The sequence below is a fragment of the Gadus chalcogrammus genome, chromosome 11, assembly GCF_026213295.1.
Source record: "Gadus chalcogrammus isolate NIFS_2021 chromosome 11, NIFS_Gcha_1.0, whole genome shotgun sequence".
In the NCBI taxonomy this organism is placed as follows: domain Eukaryota; kingdom Metazoa; phylum Chordata; class Actinopteri; order Gadiformes; family Gadidae; genus Gadus; species Gadus chalcogrammus.
In genome coordinates, this window is record NC_079422.1 from 20,150,665 (window position 1) to 20,176,875 (window position 26,211).

The 26,211-nt window shown below is 45.4% G+C and overlaps 1 protein-coding gene across 1 annotated transcript in view; it reads right to left on the reverse strand.

Moving 5' to 3' along the window:
• LOC130391493 (eukaryotic translation initiation factor 3 subunit H) overlaps positions 1–26,211 on the reverse strand; it is a 51,720-nt gene that overhangs the window by 24,277 nt on the left and 1,232 nt on the right. Inside the window, exon 2 of the mRNA XM_056601677.1 lies at positions 17,923–18,079. Within this exon, the coding sequence (XP_056457652.1) occupies positions 17,923–18,079 (157 nt within the window). The remainder of the gene's footprint in view (positions 1–17,922; positions 18,080–26,211) is intronic.

Below are 26,211 nucleotides of genomic sequence, written 5' to 3' on the forward strand. Positions count from 1 at the left end.
AACCAAAGCCCTGGCCCTAGCTCCGAACTGGCCCGGAACCGGCCCCGATTTTGCGGCGGTGTGAAAGGGGCATGTGTGTGATGAATGTGGTCGGCGCAAACTAAAGTGAAAACAAAGTTGTAGCCAAAGTGCGGGTGCTTGTGGAAGGGGGAGACAGGTAGGTTTTGAAGTAGTAGTCGTATTGGTAGTCGGGACTCGTGTGTAGTAGTAGTAGCAGCTGCTTTTTCATGTAGGTGTCAAGTGTGCAGTAACTATTAAGTGTAGTTGGGGAGATTTACGAGGTCATCGTGTTAGATTCATAGTAGTCGTAGAAGTGGGACTTCTCTCGGAATTGATGTGTAGCACTGGAGGTGTTTTATGAAGGTATTGTGTGCGGCTGTGGCGGTGTACTTAACAGCAGGACAAAAATCTCAGGGATGGAAATGGTGCTATAGCGGAAACGCAGAAGCATCGAGGTGTAAGCGAGACTATAGGAGGAGGGGTTCAGAGAGAGTGCGAGCGAGGTTCTTCCCAGGGGCTCACCGCGAGCACACTCCCAGACACCCAGAGTGCCGGTGGAGAATGACAAAGCCAGCAGGGTCCTCTTCAGAACAGGGAGGGGAGGAGGAGGTTGTTGGAGCCGGCACATAGAAGAGCCAAGCCACTGCACCCTCTGACACGGCCAAGCGTCAAACTTTCAAGCTCATCTTCTCCAAAACGAAAAAGGGTCAGGCAGTCATTCACTCCCTCCCTCGGTCGCTCACATCCCCTCGCTCTCCTGACTCACTTGCCCCTGCACCCAGCCACCCCTTTCATCCCGCGACACAAGCCACTGGCGCCCCGCCCAGATGTCCATCGCTTACACTGTGGCCGAGGAGGAGAGGCGAGCTGACGTGAAGGGTTTCAAAACACACAAGATATAAACGGTGAAAATGCAATTTTCAAAAGTCAAGTGCCTGAAAGTCAAAGAATAGACAGGAAGACAGAGGGAGGAGGGGGAAGAGACAAAAGGGAGAGGAGAGGATCCTGGAGACCACAGACAATGACAGTGAGCCAGCGTCATGCCTACGTCTAATAAAAAGACACTGATAAGTGCAAAGGCTATGGTGATTACAAGGGTTTGTTCCAACGCTGCTGGAATACGTCTTAAGAGAGAAGCCGAGTCAAGGAGTGAGGTTGCTATTTTTCTTTCCTTGATTTGATTTCCGGTCAGTTTTACAACATGGCACTCTACTTGACGCACACAGACAAACTTGAGGAGTGTCAACAGTTACACAATTCAATCACAGTACACCTAAAGCATAGGTCCCACCGGACTGTGGTTGCATTCTGTTGACCTTGTTTTGAAATTGCATTTCCTCATATTTATTCCACCAGAAGGGAAAGAGTAGAGTCGATGAACTGGTTGGAGTTCTGTCAGCAGCTGACTGAATACCCATCTAGGCTACAAAAAAGACTTGTAGCCCGTGTTACAGAGTAGGTGATAGATTTATTGTAAAACAATTCTTTGAAATGGGCCTGCCTTTCACACTACGGTGCTCATTTATGCATTCATCGGTTAAATAATAAGTCACAGTTCTTTCGTTTTCCTACCACCTCAAATACATTTTGATTTAACCCACCCCAGTCACACAAAAATAATGTTTTTTACTCACAATTAATCACAAGGCTGACGTGTGATTAAATAGCTTACTCTTACTTTGAATTGTTTCACAGTCCTAATACGTGACTAACTACAAAACGGAGGAAAGGACCAAGAAGCATGCAAAAGCTCCAGCATGCATTTCGTTTTTCAGCAAGGTGTCTTGTTGCGAACCCATCAGGGAGATTAAAAAACGAGCAAAAAAGGGACTCCATTTAACCGATTGGAATGGTCTTGCCCCCACTCCCCTTTCGCTGGCCCCCCTGCCACGGCACTTAGAAACATGGTCCCGCGGGGCGGCTAGTAGCTGACAGTTTGTTGTAACGTGTGTGAGTGTGTGCTACTTTTAATGCACTAGGCAGCCGAAAGCAGCGTGAAGCCCAGGTACCCTACCGGGATAAAGGGGGTTGCGGAGTGATGGTTCGCACTATTTGCGTACGTCTCATATTGCAAATGGTACGGGGAAGTATTAGAGATGTTGAACTACTCTCCTTGGTATTGTTTTAAGAATGTGCAGGAATATGGGAGTCTGTATGGGGTGGGTCGTTGAAGGGACGGTGTTTATATGCCAAGACCTGAGAGCCAGGTTTTAGCTAAAGGCAAGAGGATGAAATCCCGCCTCCATTGTCCGAACTAAGGCCTTGGATAACGGTTGTCTTTCTCAGGCGTAGAGACATAGTCGGGTCAGGAGACACAGACCTCATTCCTTGTATGCAGGAGGCTCTTAAGTGGTGACATGACCTGCGTTTCTCTAGGGCACTTTGCAAGAAGATTACCTAGCACCACACACACACACAAGTCAGAAAGGGTCTTATTTAACCATCATTGGAGGTTGGACCAGATGCCCCTAATTCCATTTACACCCCCCCCCCCACCGCCCCCGCACCCCGGTTAATGCGGACCCCGACGCCTGGCCTATGAAACAACTTGAACCCCATGGCCGGACATCTAATGAGTCTACCCTGTTGGACTCCCAGAACCAGTCCGGGTGTGGTGATGGGAGAAAATCTATGTTGTTCACCACTTTCCACCTTATTGATACCGCTTGGTTTACTTACTGAACATCTCCTCTCCTTTGATAGTATGTAAAAAATCATGTTGGCAGAAGTTTGTTAAAGGGATGAAAAACAATGTCAACTTTTCTCAGATATTTTCTTATCACATCTTATACAATCAACCATGCAATTGGCTAATCATCTTTAAACCGTAATCATTAAGTAATCGCTCATGTCTGCTTTAGGATGTTCCGTCATCTTGTGTGTTCAATGTTTGATAGCCCTCGAGTCGAGCTGGATTTGAACTGGCACCATGGCATGCATCACAGCAGCATCCATTGCAGCGTGTTATAGTCAACACCAAAACAAGACCTACAGTCGAGTCTCCTGACGCGAGCTGTCCCTTCTGCTATGCCGAGCCGTCTGGCTCGGCATAGCAGAAGGGGTTGGGTCTGCTACCCGCTTTACAGCGAACCTCTGCCGTAACAGAGTCGCACTGACCAGCAACGGATCACAAACCTGTTAACTTCCTCCACACATCCCTTATATTTAGGCCACCAGGTAGAGTGCACTTAGGCCAAATCAAATTCTCTTTACCGGCAGCGAACAATTTATTGGTCGATGAATAAGTTTCGAATTTTAGTCAACCAAAGATTTTCTTTCTGATGTTCACAGCCTCTTCCACAGTGATGCACAAGTACACAAATTGCGCGCTCATTTCCCCATGTCAAGTGCCGAGTTTAGCGGCTGCATAATTTAATAAAACGGTGAAGAGGGTATATCAGCCAGAGATGTTTGCCAACTCGACTAGAAGCTTAACAACAGTTCAACTTGGTTAGCTCAAAATAAAATAAAAAGAGCCAAACACATTATGTTATTGTTGCAGAAAAGGTTACTCGAACAAAATGTTAAGTGCCTCCCTCATTCGGGAGCCGTACTCCAACTGACAATATAGTAAATATAGTCGGGTGAGTGGGGTTAGGGACGTAGGTGGGTGCTGAAGCCCGTGAAACAAACTAAGCATTACAGCAGGGGCTTGGTCCTGCAATACTTTCCTCTCCTTCTCCATCCTATTTACATTTTTCTCTTCATCCCGTGTGTCACCTACTCTGGCTTACCCGGATTCAGACCATGACATCTCAAAGAGCGACCGCGGGGAGTCCAAACCCGACGCCACAGTGGATGTTTACCACCTCGTCCAATAGGGTCTTCTCCAAGGTCAACACCGGCTTATTTGTCTCCCTGGAAAAAGCTCCACCATGAAGCCATTACCTGTGAGCGATGGGGACCAGCCGGCCGGTCTCATATTACTAATGCCGACACATTGCACGCCACTGGTGCTCAGCGTTGACAGCAGTGTGGGTTATCTCGCCATTTTTTAAGGACACCGAAGAGGCGATGGCCAAGGAGAGATCAACGATTGGACGAATCGAGGGGATTGCCTCCGACGGCTGCATTCAAAGTCCTCTTGCTCGGACCTGACCCGTGGAGAATCTGAAGGATCCCTACACATGCGTCTTAGCTGTGTTCATGAGGGTGTGTCCGGATCATCACTGCATGAATTTGAGTCCATCCATATGGCGTTTCATACATCTGACGAGCAAAGTCAGAAAAAGATGCAGAAGATTTTTTTCTGAATTGTTCAATCAGGTTTATGGCCGCCAACCATACTAAAGTGGGAAATTCTGAATTTTTTTAAGGGCATGCCAATAATACAATGAAAAATATTTCATCTGTTGTCAAGGAAACTGGTCTCCAGAGTGTTAAGATGAAATTTTCTTAACCCCTTACTGCACTGCAATAACACAGAAGAGCGTATGCGAATTAATATCATGATTTATATTAATTGAACAAGGCCATAATGCCCTTGACAAGCCTGATTAACATGGTAATGACTTTTTGTCTACTTACCTACTGCATACAATTATTTTTTTGTATTTTTTCGAAACTTGATTTCTTTTTACGTTATCGCTTCCACTCAGAGCAAAAGGACGAGTGTTCTGCATTCAAAATTAGTACAGCCATTGCTGGACTCACAGAAATCGGAAACTGTCCCATGGAGCAAACAATTGGATATGAAAGTGTTTTCCGTGACTGAGGTTTCTACAGGGGTTTTTCAATTAGTGCGTTTGTGTTGAAGTTGCATCGTGTTCAACTTGACTGACAAGAGGTTAGACTACGCCCGAGGCAGCACTGCCTTTACGTCCTCTCATGTTGGATCCAGGGCAGGCTGGACGCAGCCGTGACGGAAATTGCCTCTTCACGTACAAAGTTGAGGCCTCATTTAAAAAAATACGAAAACTAAACGAGCGTCTTTGGCATGACGACAAAACTTATTTCTTCACATTCGGTTGATAATTATGCATTTTTACTTTTTGTTTCCATTATTTGTTTTCAGGCAATATCTTGGACGTTACACCTTAAAGACATGGCAGGTGAATCGTCCCGATGTTAGTATTAACTCAAATACGTATAGAACTTCAGAAATGTATCGTGTAGTCCATCTAAGCATGAACAAAGTGAAATACTCCAAAAACCTTCATCTCCTGGCAACCAATTTATGTCTGTCATTTTGTGTCCCCATCACACCCAATTGTGAACTTCATCTACAAAAATAAAGTCGAAAAATGGAAGCAAAATTGAACCTTCTCGTTTCCACTTGAAGGTTACCATGCTTTGTCCAAAACCATCAAAATATTCAAAATGTGGACAAAGGCAAATGGGTTTCCTCAACCGCAGGTGAGCAAAGACAGTGTATGCATCCGTTTAGGAACACCTTCATATGCCACCATGTCTCCAAAGCAGATGGTGCCAAGATCCAACAAGCACCTGGTTCGCCCAGTCCTTTAGTGAAACAGACGTTTGTCACTTTCGTCATTCCGGAGATGGCATGACGTAGTGTCTAAGAGTGAGTGAGCTAGCGAGCGAGAGAAAGGGAAAGAGCCCGAGAACACGCCGCCTTTCCCCTCCTGCCGTACAGCATCCAGCTGCACATCCAGGGCTAGACGAGTCACCATCAACACGGTGCCAGCCCCCTGGGGAGTGTCACAGCCGGGAGCGTGGCTCCTTTTGTCCCACTGGCACTACACAATAACCCAATTAGAGCCAGAGCTAAGACGGGGCAGCTCATCTGGCCACCTATGCCAGGCGCTCAATACTTGTTTTTACTCACTTTTCTGCCTCTGCGAAAATACCGGTATAAAGAAAAATCGCAATATAATGCACATCCACCATGGGAAAGGGCCGAGTCAGCAAATGTACTCTGGCGAGGAGAGCTGGACGGCTCCCAGGCGCCGCTCTGTGTGTGTCCAAGACCGCTGGAGATGATCGTGTGATGCTGCTCCACCGCACCACAGGCTGTGTCGGTTAAGACGTTTATTCAAGTTGTTTGGAATAGGTGTTTACTTGTAAACTAGAGATATTAATCACACACACACTTATTGGCAAAGTTGAGTGTGGAGTGAGTTTGCACCATTGGCATAGGAGTAGCATGCACGCCATATACATGCCACGCAAATGGAAAAGACAACTTCAGAGAGAAGGAGAGGAGAAATGGAGGGAGAAAAAAAGGAAAGGCAATGACTGGGGCAAGAAAACGAGCTAACGGTGGACACGTATCTGACCGTCTTGTAGCAGGGCATTTGATTCAGTCGTGTGTGCGGTCGACAGTGAGCGAGCCAGGATCACTGTCAGAAGAGCGGCCTCCAGGGCAGATGCGAGTGTGGCGGGTGAATGTCAGTGGAGATGAGAAGCTGATGAGTAATTAAGCATGTCATCCACACACACAATTGCACCGTCTCTTCACAAGCGCGCACACACACACACACACACACACACACACACACACCAATCTCCCTTGACATCCTGAAGGCCACCGGCATAAATGCACTTTTTTTTTTATTTTCCTTTTCCAAAAGGAATTGGGGACACAGCAATTCCACTCCCAGCTAGTGGTCAAGGTCAAATGCTGTGTGTGTGTGTGTTAGTGCATGTCCGAGTGTCTTAGTGTGTGTGTATGTGTGTGTGAGAGTGTGAGTTTGTGTCTTAGTGTGTGCGTGTCAGCAGTGATAAATGTGTGTGTTGTCGGGGAGTAAATGGCCTTATCGAGTTTGCAGTCAGGCCCAGGGCTAATTCTCACCACTGTGATGGTGAGGGGCGAGTGTTTGTGCGAAGCTATTTGCACCCCCACACGTGTTGTGTGTGCACACACCCCGTGTCACTCCGTGTTCCACCTGGCACGTGGATAAGGAGCAATTACTCTTAGTTAAGCAAGCCCTGCAGGAGGCTTACCGCCTGCCCAGCATGCACGTGTGTAAACAGATCCAGTCGCACACAAACACCCACCTACACTGTGTGCCCCACATCCCCCCTGCTGGAGGAATTGTCAACAGGACAATAAGGATGAATGGAAGAACGCTGGACTGAAAAGTAGCGATGGTAACCAGCCACGTTGTTTCAGCATGCTGGGCATGCCTGCTATCACACAACTTTTTAAAGGGATGAGGGGGGATATAATCACACCGGCACAGTAAAGCACCCCACGCATGGCAATGCATATATGCATCGTCCTGTTTTGATCAGTATATGCCAATGTTGTTATCAATAAAAAAAACAGTTTGCACAAGGCAAGCCGATGCACTTCTCCATGTTGATAGGAGCATTAAAATGAGAACAATTAATGGGACAAAGAAATCAAGGGATATTTAGCATAGAAAAAAGATTAACTATGACATTAATGCGATTAAATATTTTAATCGCTTGACCACACACACACACACACACAGTATGAAATCCATCTGGGTAGGGCTGTCAAGGGATTTTCTAATTAGCAGCAGCCAGAAAAACAGTGGTTGTTGTAAAAGAAAGAAAAAGGAAACGATCAATTGTACATTTGGGCCACGGCAGAGTAATCCATTGAGGGTCACCTCTGGGGAAGACCTCATCACAGAGGTAGTGAGGCAACCAGATCATACATGGACCATGCACCGCCTGCAGCTTGAATGTGAATTTAAAAGCACGCCAGTCGTATTTTTGTATCCTCCTGACTTCAATTATCCCAACGTGAATATGTCTGCTAGGGTCGACAATTAAAAAAGCCAGTGGCTCGCAACACTGAACCTCTCATTCCACCGAAGGATAGACGGCTCGCGCAGGGTGGTAGAATCTGCAGAACCTTTCACTGGGCAGCCCACACTGGCCAGTAGACAATGGTTTCACACAGTACACTCTGTATTCGTCTTATGTCTCCGAGTGGACCACAACACCAATGATTCCATTCAACTGAAGTGGCACTTCTATTGCGTACCATTTTATTGCAATATCCCTAGAAAATGTTTCTCATTTAAAAAATAAAAATGTATGTACGTGTTCTTTTCGGAAACGTTTGTTCCCCCCCCCCCCCGCCCAACGCTTTAATCCACTGTCAGAATGAGTTTAATTGCATATAATACAACCTATAGAAACGGGTTTGACTGTATCGGATAGACACCGGCTTGGAGTCCATTTCCCTACCTGGTCTGTTTTACATCACAAAGCACGCCTGCTGGCTCATAAATGATGAGTCCAGAGTGGGGGGGGTTGGGATGCAGGGAGGGAGGAAGGGGGGAAGGGGGAGAGGGGGAGAGAAAGGGTGAAATGAGGAAGGCGCAGAGAATGCAATCCACTAAACTCTTCGGGAGGACAATATTCCGTGGATGTGTCAAGGGCCATTAATAAATCAGGGCCATTTAAGTGATGGAGAAGGGCCAAAGGATATAGCTGAAACCCCGGCCATATATTGCTCCGTGACCCAGCGCGCCCACACACAGTCCACAATGAGGACGCGGGACATATATTCCAGAGACTTAACAGTTTCTTCAAAATGTCACCGCCGCCACAACAAGTCATCCACCAGACCCCAGGGTCACGGCGAGACAAAGTGACAGAAACGGAGAGAGACAGAGCAACAAGAGAAGAACGGGCCAAGGGACTCCGGGAGGAGAGAACCCAAGTGGGGGTCATCGCTTGGGTTTAGCGAAGATGACTTGTCAGCACGGGGCCCGTCTAATTACATCACGCTGGAGTCGGGGCCTATTCAAGTACCCTGTGTGCCACCTGTGGAGACCAGGGTGGGAGTGGCTGTCGTCACACCAGGACTAGTCACATATTTTGTCCAATGCGACACTGTGTTTAATGAAGGCAGAGGTTTGTGAGTCATGCCTCCACAAGGCAGTGGAAGCACAAGCAGCCTGGAAGATTGGTTTGATTTGTGGTGCGGCCATGAACAAAGCAGTGTGTCAATGTCGTCCAAGACAAGCTGGCGAAATGCAGAGGTTTGTAAAAGCCCACGTTTTTTGCCCTTCTTTCGGCTTGGTTCATTTTGTTCAAGGTGCACCAGAGCTAAGGGAGTAACGGTTCACAAAAGTCACGGTTCGGTACGTACCTCGGTTTTTAAGCCACGGTACAGTTAATAGTTAAGGGGACATTTAAAAAAAACTGCTTGTTTCTCAATCCGTAGATAAGCAGCAATGAAAACACCAATAAACTTGGTTATGGCATTTGCATTTCTGAATTCCCAGACAGGGGTTTTTGAAATAGTGTTGTGAGCTGGGTTTGCACAGCTCGTTTCCTTTTTCCACATTAACGGTGATAGTAACACCTGGATGGTGCCTTTTCAAATGCGTGTGCATGTTAAAGTGCTGTACGCAGACACGGAGAGCCCACTCCATATGATCCCATTTAAAAATGGGATCACCAAGAGACGTCAGGGGCGAGTGGCAACACGTACATGAACACAGCCTACCCGCAGCAGCAAAACAATGTTCCTGAGGCCAACATGTCGGACCAACTTAAAATAGCAGGCCGGGGAAGCCCTGGCCAATCAGCTGATGGCACACAAAACAGCCTGCGCTTGATCCAAAGTTTACTCCATCATATTTACCCCAAGCCCAAGTGCTGTGACTAATTGGTCGGTAAGTAATTGCCATTCAAACGGTAAGCGGTTGTGTGTCTAGTCGACTCGGCGGGAGTGAAACAAAACACGAGATGTCAACCTAAAAAAGAGAGGGTGTCATTCGGCGAAATCAATGCCTCTCATTAGGAGTGTTAGCTGCATCAAAGGAAATGTTTAAGGGCTTTCTTCCATTTTAAAAACACTTGAAAAGCTTGGCGATCCACCACACTAAAGCCCCTTCTGTCAGAGTATCCCATCACATGCCCTAGTGTCATGTCTTTCAGCCAATAAGGGCACTCATTTAGTAAATGTCACACCCCGGAACTTAAATTGGGATAAAGAGGCTCCATTGGTCAATGTAGGTTTTGAGAACCATGCTTGTTCCCGGAGAGATTTTTCAAAGCCAGGTGGCAAGTCTCAGTGACAATGAGTAATCTGGGCACAACCTGCAATGGACATTGTGGGGGGATGCTGTGGCATCCCCCCCATTCACTTTGAGGCAAACTGAATCATTGCACCTTTTTTTCCTTTTAGAAATTCCTTTATAAATATTGCTATTACAGGGCTTAAGTGGCAAAAAAAAAAAAAAGACGGTACACACATTCAATTGGGGAGAAAAAATTTTGAAAGTTTTTAGAAATAAGAATAAATTTGTAAGGTGTACACACAGCCTGTAACTAAACACAAGACTAAATTCAAAAAGGTACAACCAAAGTAAAGTAAAAACAAAAAAAGGTACCAAACCAAAAGCCTTTATTTTGGACTTTTTAAATGCTAATTGCTCCTTCAGTTTTCACAAGTAGTACTTTCAGAGAACTGGCTAGTTATCTACCACCAGGGATGACGGTAATAAGCAAAACGGTAATAAGCTCTGAAATATTTCCCTTTCTCCGTTCGATATTCTGCTTAATGAATGCACATATTCATCAACGGCCAATTCTAATCCCTGTTCGAAGTAACAAGGAGCAAATCGACAGGAGAGAATATAAGCAGACCATATCCTTCCGCTTTCGTGTGTCCCAACTCTGTAGTACAACCGATTTGATCTCGGTCCTCTCCTCTGTGACATTATGAAGAATAAAAGGGCCCAGTGATTGCATAGCAAGCAGAGATTCACCTGGTGAAGTGTTCAGCATACTGGAATAAACCACTGGGACTACTTAATCATCCCCAAGGGTTTTTTCAGATATGTTCATATCCAAAAAGCACCATATTAGCATGCCAACCGACATCAAATGAAGAGCAAAGTCATTTTCCCTCAGTTGATGATGCACAGCCATTGTTTTACAGAGCACTTTCCCTAAATGCTCAATTACCCTAATCCTACTTTCTAAAAATCAACTGGCACGTCAAAGTGCACGTTGCCAATCATAGAAGGAGTCTGATGTGGTTACCCTTTAAAACCGGCTTCCCTGGCCATCTTTTTACATGTGCTGAAACCACAGGGGGTGCACAGCTAAACGTCATCAACACACTCTGCTGGAGGGTTTCCGATTGTTCCGCGTGTCTGGAGAATGAAGGCCTTTCGACAGCAGCGCATATTTCTCTATTCACTTCCTGGCCACACAAGAAGGACACAATGTATGCAAGGACGGAGGTGGTGGAGGCGGCTTGGGGTTTTGGCCAAGGTTCATCATCAAGGGGCTGCTTCCCCCGTTCCCTTTTCTATATTCTCACCCTCTCTCTCGCTCTCTCTCCCCTCCTTTGTATTTTTCTAGGAATGGCCAGAGCTGCAATAGCGGCTCCACACTGGCACCTGTTGACGGAAAGGCAGCATAGCAATGGACGCCGCACGGACGTCCATATAACATGGACACTAGGGGTGGGTATTGCCAAAGAAGTCACGATTCGATTCGTATCACGATTCACATGCCACGATGCGATTCTATCACGATACTTGAATTATAGCGATGCTTTGCGATGCATTGCGAATTTTCACTGAACACTGTTAAAAAAAAATTAAGCCATTACCAGTGGCTGTGTATGATCTGGATAGTGTGTTCAATTGATAACTCAAAGCAACTCAATTCATACATAGCTGTATTTATTGAAACGACTATTACTGGATACACTGGCAAGAAGTACTAAGGATCTATAAAACTTAAAATAACAAAATAAGGATAATCAGTGCCGTTTACATGGCCTCAGTGGTCCTTTAAACCAATGAAATGAAAACATTCAAACATTTCCCCTTTTGGAAGTAGCTGCCATTATAACAACAATATAATTTCATAAACATAAGAGGACAAACTGATGCCACAAAAGTGAATAGGCTTTATAATTATTATTTTTTTTTTTTAATTATTCATTTTTTTTAATTAATAATCGATTCTTGGCGTCAACAATCGATGCAGTAGATCGTGAAAATTAGAATCGCGATGCATCGTCATGACGATTATTTGGCACACCCCTAATGGACACACTTGAGGGAAAATCATTAAAACGTGTTCATGTCATACAGACACTTGCACCATGGCCACAACCTCAAAACACATCTGGAAAGTGAGAGGGAATCTGTCTCTAGCCGGTAAAAAAAAAAAAGGTGAATAAAGCGGTGTGCAACAAGCACACACAAAAAAGAAATGCAGATATCCATAAGAACACATGAGCCAGTTTCAACCAAACCCGAACAGGACAGTCCACAAAGTCAACAGTGGCAGGTGGACCCAGCAGCACGCCCACTGGGTCCTTCTAGCGCATCAGAGTCGGAGGCGACTGTGGTCACTGCCCAGCACTGGGGAGCTTTTGAGGAATATCAATCTGCAGATTATGCAGCGTCACTGAATACACACTCAGCCAAGAGTAGGGGGGAGGGGGGGGGTGGGGGTGTTAGCCTGCATACTTTAACACTGCGGTATATGTGACAGTGGCTTGGACCGCAAAGAGGACAAAGGGAAACATGCCTGCCCTTTCCATAGTACACCTTCAGCTCAACTGGCTGCTTTTGTTGGTGTTGGGGAGGGGGGGGAGGCAGAAAAGGCTACAGCATCACACCATAATGTTAATTGAAGTTGAATGAATGACTTAGCTAGGGGAGGCAAATAAATAAAAACGAATCAAAAGGGAGGCTCAGCTAGTGTGGAGCAGCACCTCGTCCTTGAGGTCGACCGGGGAATTGGGCTCCGGCCAGCGAATAACGCAGAACAGGAACCGCATCCAACAAGGCCAGGGAGAGCGAGGGAATAGCAAGAGAACGTATGCTGACGAAATAGAGCGCCTTGGTAGTCACCAGTGTCCAGCTCCTTGTGGAACCACAACACACGGCCAAACACCCGAGAGTTCTGGGCTTAAATCACAGCAATTATCCTCATCTCTGGTGAGTGCCTTCAAATGGGGGAATTTTTAAAGATGCACTGAACTGAAATAATCAACAACGATAACGTGTTAGTTATGACCATTATAAAAAAGACAAAAAAATAATTAAGAAATTAATATATATAGCTTTTGCAACAAAAGGAAATGCGTCTGTTAGTATTAGAGCGCCGACATTTTCAATGACGTCACTGGCATGGTAGGACTAGGTCGTTGCTGCAGACTAGCAAACGTCTTCTACACACATTTTAATATGGCTGGTTACGCGTTGTGTCCGACTACCACCCGGTGGAGAGGGATCAATTTCAGGCTCCAGATCCACCTTCGGATCATGTTGGTGTGACTGGTGTGCGTGTGGGCGCTGCCGGAGCATGGACACTGCCATTGAATCAGCGAGGCGCTGGAGCGCCCCATAAATAGCAACCACAAGTAACAAGGCGAAAATTATCTTTCTCCCTCCGTTTTCCGTAGATGCGTTTCAGGAATATCTCCGTAAAGACGGACTCATTGCGAAAGCGCATTGAGCTGTTCAAACGCTGTAGTACCTACATATTCAAGGCGCTTGGTCTCCACACAAAAAAGTGGAGCGCATCCAGCCTGCGCGCATCCAGCCTGCGCGCATCCAGCCTGCGCGCATCCAGCCTGCACGCTGTATACAAACAATCAAGTCAAGGAGGAGATGGCAGTTGTTAAACCTTTTCGATTGAGTAGAAATACTTTTTAATGTACAGTTAGTATTTAAATTGACCAGGGGCTGTATTTAAAGCTACAAAAATAATGCAAAAAAAAAACTAACTCTCAACGCAACTCTAACGTCGCTTCAGGCGTCCACACGAATCCGCATAGGTCCGGTTTTATTTGAAACTAAGGCTGGGACAACGCGTCAACGCATAAATTACATTGACGCGAAAAATGCGCGTCGATTCGAAAAACCAAAAACAAAGATGGCGGCGCCGTAGCGTAGTAGCAACGCGAGTGGCTCCTCAGACTTTCATAAGTGCAAGGCTCCACACAGTAGTTCCTCTAAAGTATGGGAATTGTTTAATGTAAAAGGATACGATTCCGTGATACGTCGTCTTTGCAAAACATTTAAGTTCATAAAAAACATAAATGTTGAATTCTGAATATTTATTATTATTCATTTTCTGTTGGAAAAGCACATTTATATATTAGCTTAAAGCCCCCAAGTTTACAAAAGTTACTGTATTCTTTCAAGACAAAGGTGAGTGGCTGAGTGCATTACTATACTTTGTTATGTTTATGTGAATAAGGAATTAAAAAATGCACTCAAGGAAAAGAGGCCTGTGTTTTCATAAATCTTTTCAATTCTGTTGGTTCAGGAAGGACAGAAGGCCTTTGTGGTTTCAAGGCCTCAAGGCTTCACGGTTTTATTGAATGCTACCTCTGACTTCTAAGAATGCATTACTTTGCACTTTTATTTTGGAATTTTAATGCAAAAACATGCATTAGAATGTTAAGGAATTCATGTTTTTTTTCATTCAGATATGTAAATCAACATGTATAAATTGCTATTAGTCAATTAATGGGGAGATAATCGATAATCTAAATCGAAACTAATCGCTAGATTAATCGTTTAAAAAAATAATCATTTATCCCAGCCCTATTTGAAACCACCCTGGGACCATGGACCTATTAGAGAACAAGAACATGGTTTATTATCTGCCTAATAACATGGTTATTAAAGACAGTTTCACCAAAAGAAATGTGCTCTGTGTGGACGGGGCCTGAAAGACATGTTGGGCCGTGTTCACATCTAGCGTTTTTTTAAATCTGCCAGCGCTTGTTTTACATTATATTCCTATGGAGCAGAGTGTTTCTGGAAAAAGTCGGGGCAGTTTTTTTTTTAAACGCCTCTCCCAGCGCTTTTTTCTGCCATACGGAGCGTTGAAAAAAGTTCAACTTTCAGGAAGAAAGCGGTCGACGTCAGGCGTCTTTTTGGCAACTGACCAATCTCAAGCGGAACATTGACACTTCGTCACGAAGGAAACTCAACTGTCAAAACAAGAAACAATGGCGGACAAATCACTCGGGAAAGTGCCGGTGGAGCGATTAATAGTTTTAATTACAGAACATGTCGATAGCTACGACATGTCTAATGGGCTCTAGCCTGGATACGTAGTAGGTGAGTAATGTCGGGTCTAGAATAGGTTCGTTGCTAGGCGGTAGAAAAAACGCTTTCGGTGCTTTTAGGACAAAAAATGCTGCCAGCTTTTTTTTGGGTTGAATAAACGGTCAGCTCAACTTTTCCCAATTACAAAAAACGCTGGGAGATACACCTGCGGATGTGCATAGATGCAAGGCGGATTCACGAGTGTCACGTTTACTTTAGGTGTATGTTGGAGGTTTACTTTCTGGTGGATGTTGATGGATATTACACAGATGGATATTGCATAGATACATCTTACTATGAAACTATTTCTTCGAGTGTAACTCCCTCTACATCAGCAATCGGCTAGTTGGCGAACATCAGCCATTTCAGCAAGCCTCAGAGTCCGACTCATTCCCTGCTATGGCTGCTAGAATCATAGAGTAGAAGTAGGTTACCATGCCAGTTGCGTAGCTGATTGTTGAACACCAACATGGCGGCACCCGTAACATAAACAACAATATCACCGTACAATTTTATCCCTTTAAGCAAGTTCAGACAATTTTAGTTTTTGTACCAATGAGAAGGCAGACAATACATGTTATATAAACTAAACTTCAAATTTCAGTTCAGTTCATCTTTAAAATGTGTGGTGTTATTTTGGCGGGCTAAAGGGTACACAGGGAACAGAATTGCGCCATCTGCAACTTACTGCGTTGAGGTGATTACACATAGCCATTGCCCTTTCCATTTCCGTCATCCAATCAGAAACCTTCCACTCTAGTGCCATAGAGGACTCCATAGATGGACACAGTGTCGTTTGAAACCGTGGCCAAGCAGTTGGTATACAGTACATTGACTGCGTTTAAAAAGCGTTTATCTAGCCACTAGTCAAAGTGCATTTGTATTTTTTGCCTCACTTTTGCTCACACACTGACCGGCCGACCGTGTCCGATGAGAACCAGCTCATTGAGGACAGTTGGTCTTGCTAAAAAAGAGCGGTCAAGCCATTTTCTCCTCTTCATTCACTATAGCATCCGATACCAATATGATTTGTCAAAAGGACTTCCTTCAACCGAATCTGCCGAAGACCATTTAGTAAGTGCATTGTAGCACGCAGACTAATTTATACTCAAAATAACACTAATAACGTGTGCACAAACATATTGGAACAACCAATTATAATAGTCGCAGGGTCAAAATGGAAAGGGAAAGGGGGGCTCATTACCAATGTAAAAGGTGGAAACCTCCCAAAATTGATATTTTGTTCCTCACCAGTTGCCAAAAGTAAAGCATGTTATTTTATTTTGTCCCTCTCCGGTCGAAGTAAAGTCCCAGAGTTTGGGTCTTGTTTTTGGATGAGCCAGCATTCCATCCTGGAATAACTAAAGCGTAAGAACCCAGTCTCTACCGCTGCAGAATCCACATCTGGCTTCATGTCGCTGAGTTGATCCTGCCATGTTCAATAATCACTCACTATTGTTGACTGAACGCTGATGCTAGTATCTAAAGATACCGGGTGTCGGATGCCGGGCGTCGGGTTTCAGGCTCGGAAGTCGCGCTCATCATTATTCACCGTGGCCAATCAGTGGCCAGCAGTGTGTTTAGGTCACACAAAAGTATCAGACGGAACAATGACGGAGGCCAGACTGAAAAAGTACCAGGTGCCTCATTTTGGCGATAGAAACGCAAAAAAAAAGGAGGGCCGAGTAAAGGTGAGTGAGCCGTTACTGTCGGAGGAAAAGGGGCTTACGCGTCCTTGGGTACTAGGAAAGGCGCTATATAAACTCAAGTTATTAATATTACCTTTTGCAAGCAGTTTAAGTTAAACAAGCCACTAAGACCCTAACCAAACAAAGAAAAGGGAGTTGGTTTTGCTTGGGGAAAATTCAAATCACATTTCTCCCTGTTGACTCAGACCGGCAGCGAGTCACATCCAACTATCGCCAACCACCTTGAGGCTATCAGAAGGCTCCTTCACACAAACAACCGTCACGGTTGTTAGTTGGTTCAAAGTAAAAATGATTTAAAGGTTTCAAGGTGGCCAAGGCATTAGAGGAGTTTACCCGCTCTAAAGCCCTAATTAACGGACAAAGGTGTGAAGACACGGTGGTGGCTCCAATTTATTTATTTCTTTACACTGACAAAACAAACATTTATCCACCGCTGGAGCCTGTGTGTCGGGGATATTTTCAGACAGCAAGGCTTGTTAGCGCGATGCCTGTTAGAGCCGGATTCGCCTCTTCTCACCTCCCCCACCATACCATTGTTCTCGCCTCACTGGCCCTGTACTGAGTCGCTGCAGCTGCACTAACAAGGTGTAGTGTAAAAGAAGAGGAAAAAAGAGAAAATACTATGGTGTACGTTGAATGAGGTGGGCGGACCAGGTTGGTCCAGTGGTGGTGGGTGTGTGAGGGGGGGGGGGGGGGGTCCAAGGGCTCAGAGTGAGTCTTTGAGGATCTGCCGTCAAGGTTTATAAATACACGGCGTGATGTATATCCGTCCACGGTAGCAAGAGTCACACCTCAACCCCCTGCAAGTTTGAGGAGTGATGGCAGTTACAACCCCCCACTGACAACGGAGGTCACCCTGTTGCTAGTTAAAGAAGGTGCTGTTGCACTCTCTGGTAGCCACGTAAAACAATAAAAACCTTGCTAAAGCACATTCACATTGAGCAGAAGCTTTTATCCAAAGCGACACTTACAATGAGTACATAAGTGAGAAGAGAAAGAATATATCGCTGTCGGTACAGTAAGGACGTTCATAGAACCAGGTTCCAAGCACTGACAATCGTCAGGTCAACCCATTCCCCCTCTACAACAAGGACAGCTAGGATTAAATGCTACACGGTGCTTAGGCCCAATCCCATTTCTACCCCCTCCCCCTTGTTTTGAAGGGGTAAGGGGTAGCAATGGGATTGGGCCTTAGTACTATATTCAAGTGCAAGGGAAAGTACCTTCGTCAAAGTCTGCGTCGTCCTCGGTGTGCTGGGGGAAGGGGAAGCAGTTGGTGATCTCCAGGCGGTCCTCCACCACCAGGCCCAGTAGGACCCCCTGGACCACCTCGCTGCCCTGGCCCTCCTCCTGGTAGTGCTTGATGATCTTCAGGACCACCTGGGGGGGGGGGGCAGAGGTAGGAGCACCGTCAGTCGGTAACCGAGGAGCGGGCTTATTACGGTTGGACTCTGGGGTTTAGTAGGTTTGAGCGAAACCCATTCTTTATTTAAGAGCTGCATCCGGTGGTTTGGATGTTGGAACCAGACAGTAATGAGGTGCGGAGGAGAAAAGAGGTTGCGGTGACATGTGGTAGATTCTCATCACCATCAATAACTTCCTTTTCAGGTTATTGGCTGCCAACTTAGTTTCTGTGATACATTTTCGCCCTTTCTCCCCGCTCTCTGAAAGGCTGGCGCATTAGCTGCTCACTTTGCCTTGTACTTATTAGCCGTTTCTCAGGAACCTTTAGTCCATCTTGCAAATTCGTTTTTGTATCCTTGTTAAGACAATTTTCCCCATTGAATTGAACCCAAGTACAAGCAAATTAACTAACCGCTACACAATGGGTGAACAATCAATGACCTATCCATTCTCATGAACACAATGTGCTAACCCATCTAAAGAATTGTACTCGCACAACTACGATTACATTTTGTCGTGTGCAAGTCAAAGTCCAGTACAAAACAAAACATTGATGGTACTTGGCTGAAAAACAAGAACGCACTTCGGTCATCTACCGATTATCTTAAGTGCATCCTGGACATACTACATCAATGGAATCGATCGACTGGTTATGCATCCGATAAAGCACCCCATCCGCAACATTAAATGAACGAATGTTATGGGGATTAAATACATGATGGGCGGACCCTGACCCGCCAGACCTTTTGACCTCATATAGCGTGAGGGTCCAATCGCTGAAGGACCGTGATTTAAGAGCACAGATAAATCAATGGACAGTGAAATGAAGAAAATACTATCACTCATGAAAAGCAACAACGTTTACGTTTTTTAAGAAGAATTGACCATACACAAAAATGGATGGATGTAGAATGCACTTATTATAATTTGTAGATCCCTCATGATAAATATGTTCCTTTCGCCGGCACGTGAGTTAAAGGATAGACCTTTGACCGTTATATTGAAGCAAAAGCAGCACTAAACCAGCCAGAGACACTACTTATTATTACCCTTGCTACGGTTTATATTACTGCAGATTTATTGAGATTTTATAGACTTACTGAACACACACACACACACACACACACACACACACACACACACACACACACACACACACACACACACACACACACACACACACACACACACACACACACACACACACACACACACACACACACACACCTTTTGAATGATTGCTAGCTATATTTTAGGTTGTGGTCAAAATTGGTTTTCCGGACAAAAGTTGCTGGTACGGTATATCTATAGACCACTCGGACCCAATACAAACAGGGAGGTGGTTAAGAACCAAGCGTTCGTTGAGGTGGTGGTGGGGGGGGATCGAGGACGAGGACCTCGTTATTTAACGAGGTAGAGCATTCAGAGACCCATTAGGATCGTCTTTACTGCCGAGCACCACTAGAACACAGCCCAATGAGATTGTGCTCCCAGAAATCAATGAGCACAGAGGGTGTGCTCTGGCTCATCCCAGCACCAGGCCTGCCTGACAACACTGTCCGCGACGGCACCGAACACAGTGCGTGTGCCCGTGCAGACAGAGGCACGCACACATGCGATACAATAGGTATAAATGCATGATATTCACACACACTTCTAAACGTTATCAAGAGTCTGCAAAAAATGGACAGACGCATTGAAATACATGAGCGAAGATCAGCACATCTTATAGACTATATGTATGAATATATAAAACACGCTGTCGAACAGAACCCCTGAAGGAGACAAGGCTGCAGTCTGAATGAACAGGAAGAGGGAAACGGAAGGGAGTGGAGGGGAAGGCATAGAGAGCATAAATCAAACTGATTTGGGTGTCGGCAGGTCACTGCCATGGGCATTAATAACACACACACATAGAGCACAGACACACGCACCTACGCACCCACACACATACAGCGGCAGCGTCCTACAAAAACACAACACCCTGCCGTACCTGCGGCCAACTGAGCGCTGTCAAACATCTCACCCTTCATCACACAGACCATGGAACCACGAAACAACATGTACCATGCACACACACACACACAAGCCTGACTGAACACATACACGCAAAACAAGAACAAACTAACACACAAAAAAAAAAACACACAAACAAACACACGCACACACACACAATGATTTATAACAGCGGCGGGCGAATCCCGTCACGCAACTGGAGGGAGCCGCGGGGGAACCGGGTGTTGTGGGAAGTCAGAAAAATGAAAATAAAATAAATGAATGGCATACGGGCGCTGTCCTCGCCCTGACCCAGAGGCTCGCGCCCCGTCTGAGTGCGTCAGAGGGGTGCAGATGGATGGCGAGTCTGGGTCGGAAGGGGGGGGGGGTCGCCCAGGTGCGACGGAGAGAGGGCCGCGGCGTGGGTGCGGAACACGTTCAGAGTCGAGGAGAGGGGGGGGAATGCGAGGGCTGTGCGATATGGGAAAAAATGAATATCCCCGATACATTTTCTCCATTTCACGATATATATCTCGATATTTTGAAATCTCCTTTAAAGGACCCTGTGAAATCGCACTTTTACCCTTTATTGTTTTCACTACAATCCCTGCAGACTATATACCATTCTTGGTTAACTTCCCAGGTGGTTTCCATCAAAACATTTTATATTTTCATGTTAGTGATTAATCACAATTGAGTGGAAATAAGACTCAATTCAAACAAAGCACAAACTGCAAAAACAATCTTCAAAATTAAAAAAAATGTACACAAATAACTAATTTAGGCAGCATTTTCTTTATATGTAGGCCATTGCAATGAATTAAACTCAAATATTATAAACTAATTTTGATACAAAGTGTTCGATATTTTTGAGCCCATTGAATTTATTTATTTCGGAATTGTAGGTGTGCTGCCCTCTACCCCCAGCGCCATGCCGGGGCCGACAGATAGATAACTCTGCATTCTCAGGGAATGCAGAATAATATGGGAACGGGTTGGGAGATGAGAGAGGGAGAAGTGGGAGTAATAATATCCAACATGTGGGGACGGGGTGAGCATAGAAGGGCAGTCGGGGAGGGGAGGGGGGGGGGTTGAACACAATGAAAAGCGATCGGAGAGAGGGGAGAAAGGTTGATGTACCGGAGGGTTAGACTGTCTGTAGGCACTCGAGCATAGCGCACACACACACACAGACGCAGAGACAGACAGTCAGTCAAGACACACACACCTGCTTTCCATCGCCGACCACTCCATTCTCCCTCAATCAGCAAGGGTCAGGAAACTCAGGCATGATGCCCCGAGCAATCTAGGTGCTGGCAATCTGTTCATCACACACTTAAATACCGAACCAGCCATAGCAGAGGAGCGGGACCAAGAGGGGCTGGAGGAGGGCGCCCTGCCAGCCATCTGGCCTTAAACAACCGGCGAGGGGGCACACAAACACTTTAGTAATTCCCATCGGGAGTGGAGCCCATTGGCTTCTGGAGACGCGCGAGTCCGATTTAGAGATTACTGTAGATGGATGATATATACAGACGAGCACACCACCTTTACAGTAAAGCGGTGCGGTACGAGCAGACACGCGTGTCCCTTATACATTTGTTTACTCTTTTGATTAAATTGCAGTTACGAGTAGCTGCAATACAAATCATTCGGTACACTACAGAACGTGGTGATGTTCCATGTTTGCCTTATCTGCATCCCCCCATTATAAATGTCAACCCACTACATATTTTTAATTTACTCTAAATGCTAGGTGTTCAGAATCAACCAGGGTCTGACATTAGCTTTAAATGTCTTTCCTTAAAAGTGCGTGCTGTCGACAATAACGTTCAGGATTTACGTTATTTTCTCTATTGTCAACTGCCGAGTCTGGGTAGCCATCGTTTCGAAATGTAATTTTTATGGCTTGGTGTTGGAAAATAATAGCTGATCTGGTGTGACAAGGTTAGTTAACTATACTCAACCAGGACCCCTATAGTGGCTACAAAGCACCTGTTATGAGGAGCAAAAGCACACACACACTTATACTGAAATTTTCTCCTACACTCGCACATTATCGATCCCACTCAACAGCAGTTGGCCCAGTAAGCTCGCTTCGCGTGGAGAGCCCCTGAGATTGATAGGTGGACAGAAAATTGTAAATCAACAGGCTCAAAATTGAAGTGTGCAAAATCAATTGCCAGCCAAATCCCCTGCTGGTCATTTTTTAATTTCCAAGTCGTAAATCTATCTCTCCCCGACACAGGCCTGCGCAAAACACGGAGCGAATGGCAACCCGAGATTAACATGACCGACGAATAATTTGAGGACAGAGGGAGAGTGATAAACGATCAGTGGGAGCACGTGACTGACCATGTCTTAAAGGAAAACGTTGGGTTTGCTCAAACCCGTTTTCCAATCCTGTTGGGTCTACAGGACTAATGTGGACCACATTTTTTTTATATTATCCTTTCCGGAAGATTTCCTGTATGTGGTGATGTGTAATGGGAACACGAATCAATATTCCGGGAAATCTGTAAAGGCAATTTGCCAGTCCAGTACCTAGTCACATTTCTGGATCAAAGCTTGTATGGCTGTGTTGTGAATGTGAGCAGCAGTCACATCGCCAGGAGGGGCACGTACAGGGTCCGTCTGACATAGGACACTATCACATTGAGTGTGCAAACGAATAAGCAGACTCTGTGGAGGACATAGTTGAAACTGACTATTTTAAAACACACCAGGGCTTTTTTTTTTTCACTAAAGCTAATTTATTTTAAATACAAATAAAAATCCACAAGTGTTGCAGGACTGTCCCTTGACCCATCTATTGTGGCGCTACTGTGCCATGTATGAAAGGGTGCAAGACGGAAATCTTCCACAACATTGCTGTACGTGTGAATGGTGAACAACACTAATGGTGGCTGAACGGTGAACCCAATATTTAGCTAGGGAACTATGTGGAATGGGACGCGACTTAGTAGGAAGAATTTTTGTTGACTAAATGTCAGGTGTTGAGAATCCACCAGGGTCTGACATTAGCTTTAAATGTTTTTCCTTGAAAGTTTATTTTGTCAATAATATGACCAAACTTTTCTCTTCACTTGGTTGTTTGTTACCGTGTCCAACCAAGGCTCACCCAAGGAGAAGGATAATGAGTTGATTTGTTGCAGGAAGAGAACAGTGGAAACGAGAGTAAGAGCCGGAGGGGGAGAGTTAGTTTGTACAGAAAGAGGTGCTTTGCTATCCAAATGATTTGGGTGAAGGAGAGTCGAGATTGTAACGACAATAGGGAAGTTCCCTGCAACCACAACATTTCGGAGCGAGACTTGGTTGAACAATCACAAACAGACCGGGATCAAGCAAAAGGGTTAGTGTCTGTGGCAAAAACAAGTGCTTTAGAGGATGTACTTTGCCCCCCCCCCCCCCCCCCCCCCCCGGAGGATAACATTGCAGCCTGCTTTCACGGATTAAAGCTGCAGCTTTCTCCCCCGAAACAGCGACAATTTAAACATTTATTGTATTTATGCAAGACCCTTAGATCCCAAGTCATCCGACACTAGGGTCAAGGTTGAAAAATAAAATCTGGAAGTCTTCCTCTTATTTCTCAAAGAATGTTCTTGGACATTTCTGGGCTCAAAAGCCCACTGGGGGCCTCTGCTTTAAAGCACTTCATCACCTCCACTGAGGGAGTCTGGGTGGATAGGGTCGGTCTCACTAGGAGACAGCCGGAGACAACTTGATGAACTGGAAAGCACCCCCCCCCCCCCCCCCCCCCCCACCAGGGAGAGGAGGACTGAATATGTGCCAGGCTGTGGCAAGGAATTGCCTAATATATATTATCACCAAAACTCCATTGCAATACGTCATTCAATGCTTATATAGTGTTGATTGTTCGTATTGCATGTAATCAAAAGCAGAAAAGATTATTTGTTGGTATGCTCCTGAGCAGGATTACCTGCTGGATCATATTAATGTCACTAATCACCATTTCTCCATTTGTTTTTAGGTTATATAACCATTCTGAAAATCAATACCCGGTCAAGGTATCGGGTTGACGATGTACACTGTTTAATTGTGCCATTGGTCACCCATGCGGCTCCGGCTCCTCCAATCACCGGCGAGATCAAGGCTTCGGAGGTCCATCGACGTGATCGACCACAGTAGCAGCCCAGCGGAGCGAACAACCAAAAACCAGGTCTCTAGCTGTAGCGCCTTATTTGTATACGTCAGAGCTACGCTATTGAAACAACCTCTTATTGAGGTAGTTTCAATCCCAGGCCAAAATAGGGAACCTGCCCTGCTTGAGAACGCCCATTATTGCCATTAGAGAGTCGAGGTGGCGGGGCGGTTTGTGGGGCTTATTGGCAGGCCGTGAGCCACGATTTAGACAGGGTCATGATGCAACGGCCAGCAACTACAGGCCATTCACGCGGAGCCGCGACTCATTAAGTCAACCTGGAACTGCCCCGGCCTGCCTCTAAAATCAGCGGAACATTTCACCGGGGACTAAATGTTTGTTTTGGAGCGGGCTGAGGGTTCCGTTTTGTTAACATCATCAGTTGCAATAGCTGGCCTTGATTGGGAATTTGAGGGGCAGACGACCTTGGACCGGCTTTTAAAGCCCAATGATGAAATTATAAAATAAAAAGGTAGCCGAATTTCTAGAGCAGTAGCCTTGCCAGTCTGTTCGAGCTAATACAGAGAATTATCCGGTGTGTCCTATGGAGTCTGGGTGGAGGAGGGTGCTGAGTGCGTTACTTATCCGACAGTGAAGCAATGTTGCCCTCTGGTGGCCATATAGAGAACTACTGCGTTGGGTCCATCAGATTACCAAATGAACGATAAAGAACTTTGTGTCCATCAACTATCAACATGAGACACCTTTGATTTGGTCAACACTACAGTTAGATCTGACTAAATCTATTCGCACTTATGAAATTACCTTTTTTTTTTTTTACTTAAAGTTATGCATATGTTAAAAAATAACTGGGAAAAGTAATCGCTTACAGAATTCGATCAATCAAGGGTAACAACATACTTAATAGAGGCCATCTTTTTATTCTATTAATTTATATTATTTTCCGTCCAAAGGGCGCGTGACAAAGTCCTTATTAGTACAATTATCGTAAAATGTACTCGGAAATAACTTGCATTTTAATGTTAGACGTTATATGACAATTTATCACGAAGCAGAAACATGTGGAGTGACTAAGCTATAGAAGCTCTTGCGTATAAAATCAAAAGAAAAGCTGAAAGCACAAGGGTTAAAGCTTTGTTCTAATCACAGATAACACCTTCAGAGGTGCAGGGGGGGGTTACACATGACAGGTTCATCATCGTTTACACCCCAGGAGGGCCACATGCTCCTGTGGCGTCCGTCTCCGCTGATCAATTCATTACACACATGCTCGCTCGCTCGCTCGCTCGCAGGTATACAGTGTCATGGAAACCCACCGCTGGATACAACAGTAATGGAGACATCGATTAATGGGGCACGTGTGCCACAGCAATGCTGCATTGCTACGCATCAGGTTTAAAAGGCAAAGTGTCATCCAAGGCCAGGCGGCAGACACGGAGGCGGTACGGCTGGGCAAGCGATCAGCACGGCTTCGGAACCGGATTCAATGTACCCCGTGTGCCCTGGGGCCCTTCTGTTCCGCCAAGGGGGTTTACATTTTAATCCCTCAGGGTAAATGTTATTATATTTACCGTTTATGTAAATGAGCTTAACTGAATTCACACAGGTCCTCGTCTTTATGTTCTGTTCTATATCCTCCTTGGCTGAATAAACCGGACTTTTAAACTTCTGTTGGCTTTAGTCAAATTCAATTCAAATAGGCTGGTTGTCATCTTTCAGCATTGGTCTAGCAAAATTATATATATTTGGCCTGATGGACATTAACTTAGGATAGTTATCCATCGTTTGATATAACCCAGTTGAGTTATGAATCACAAGTAAACAAAGTGCATTCCCATGCTTGTCAGACGCAGGTGGATCCAGCAGAAATAACCCAGTTGCGGAAAATAATGCAACGTCAGCAATTGCCGTTCAGGTTCCGAAAGAGCTTCGTCACAGTACAACTCCATACTGGAGTCGTACTGCATCTGGTGGACATTGGCCTTGAGTC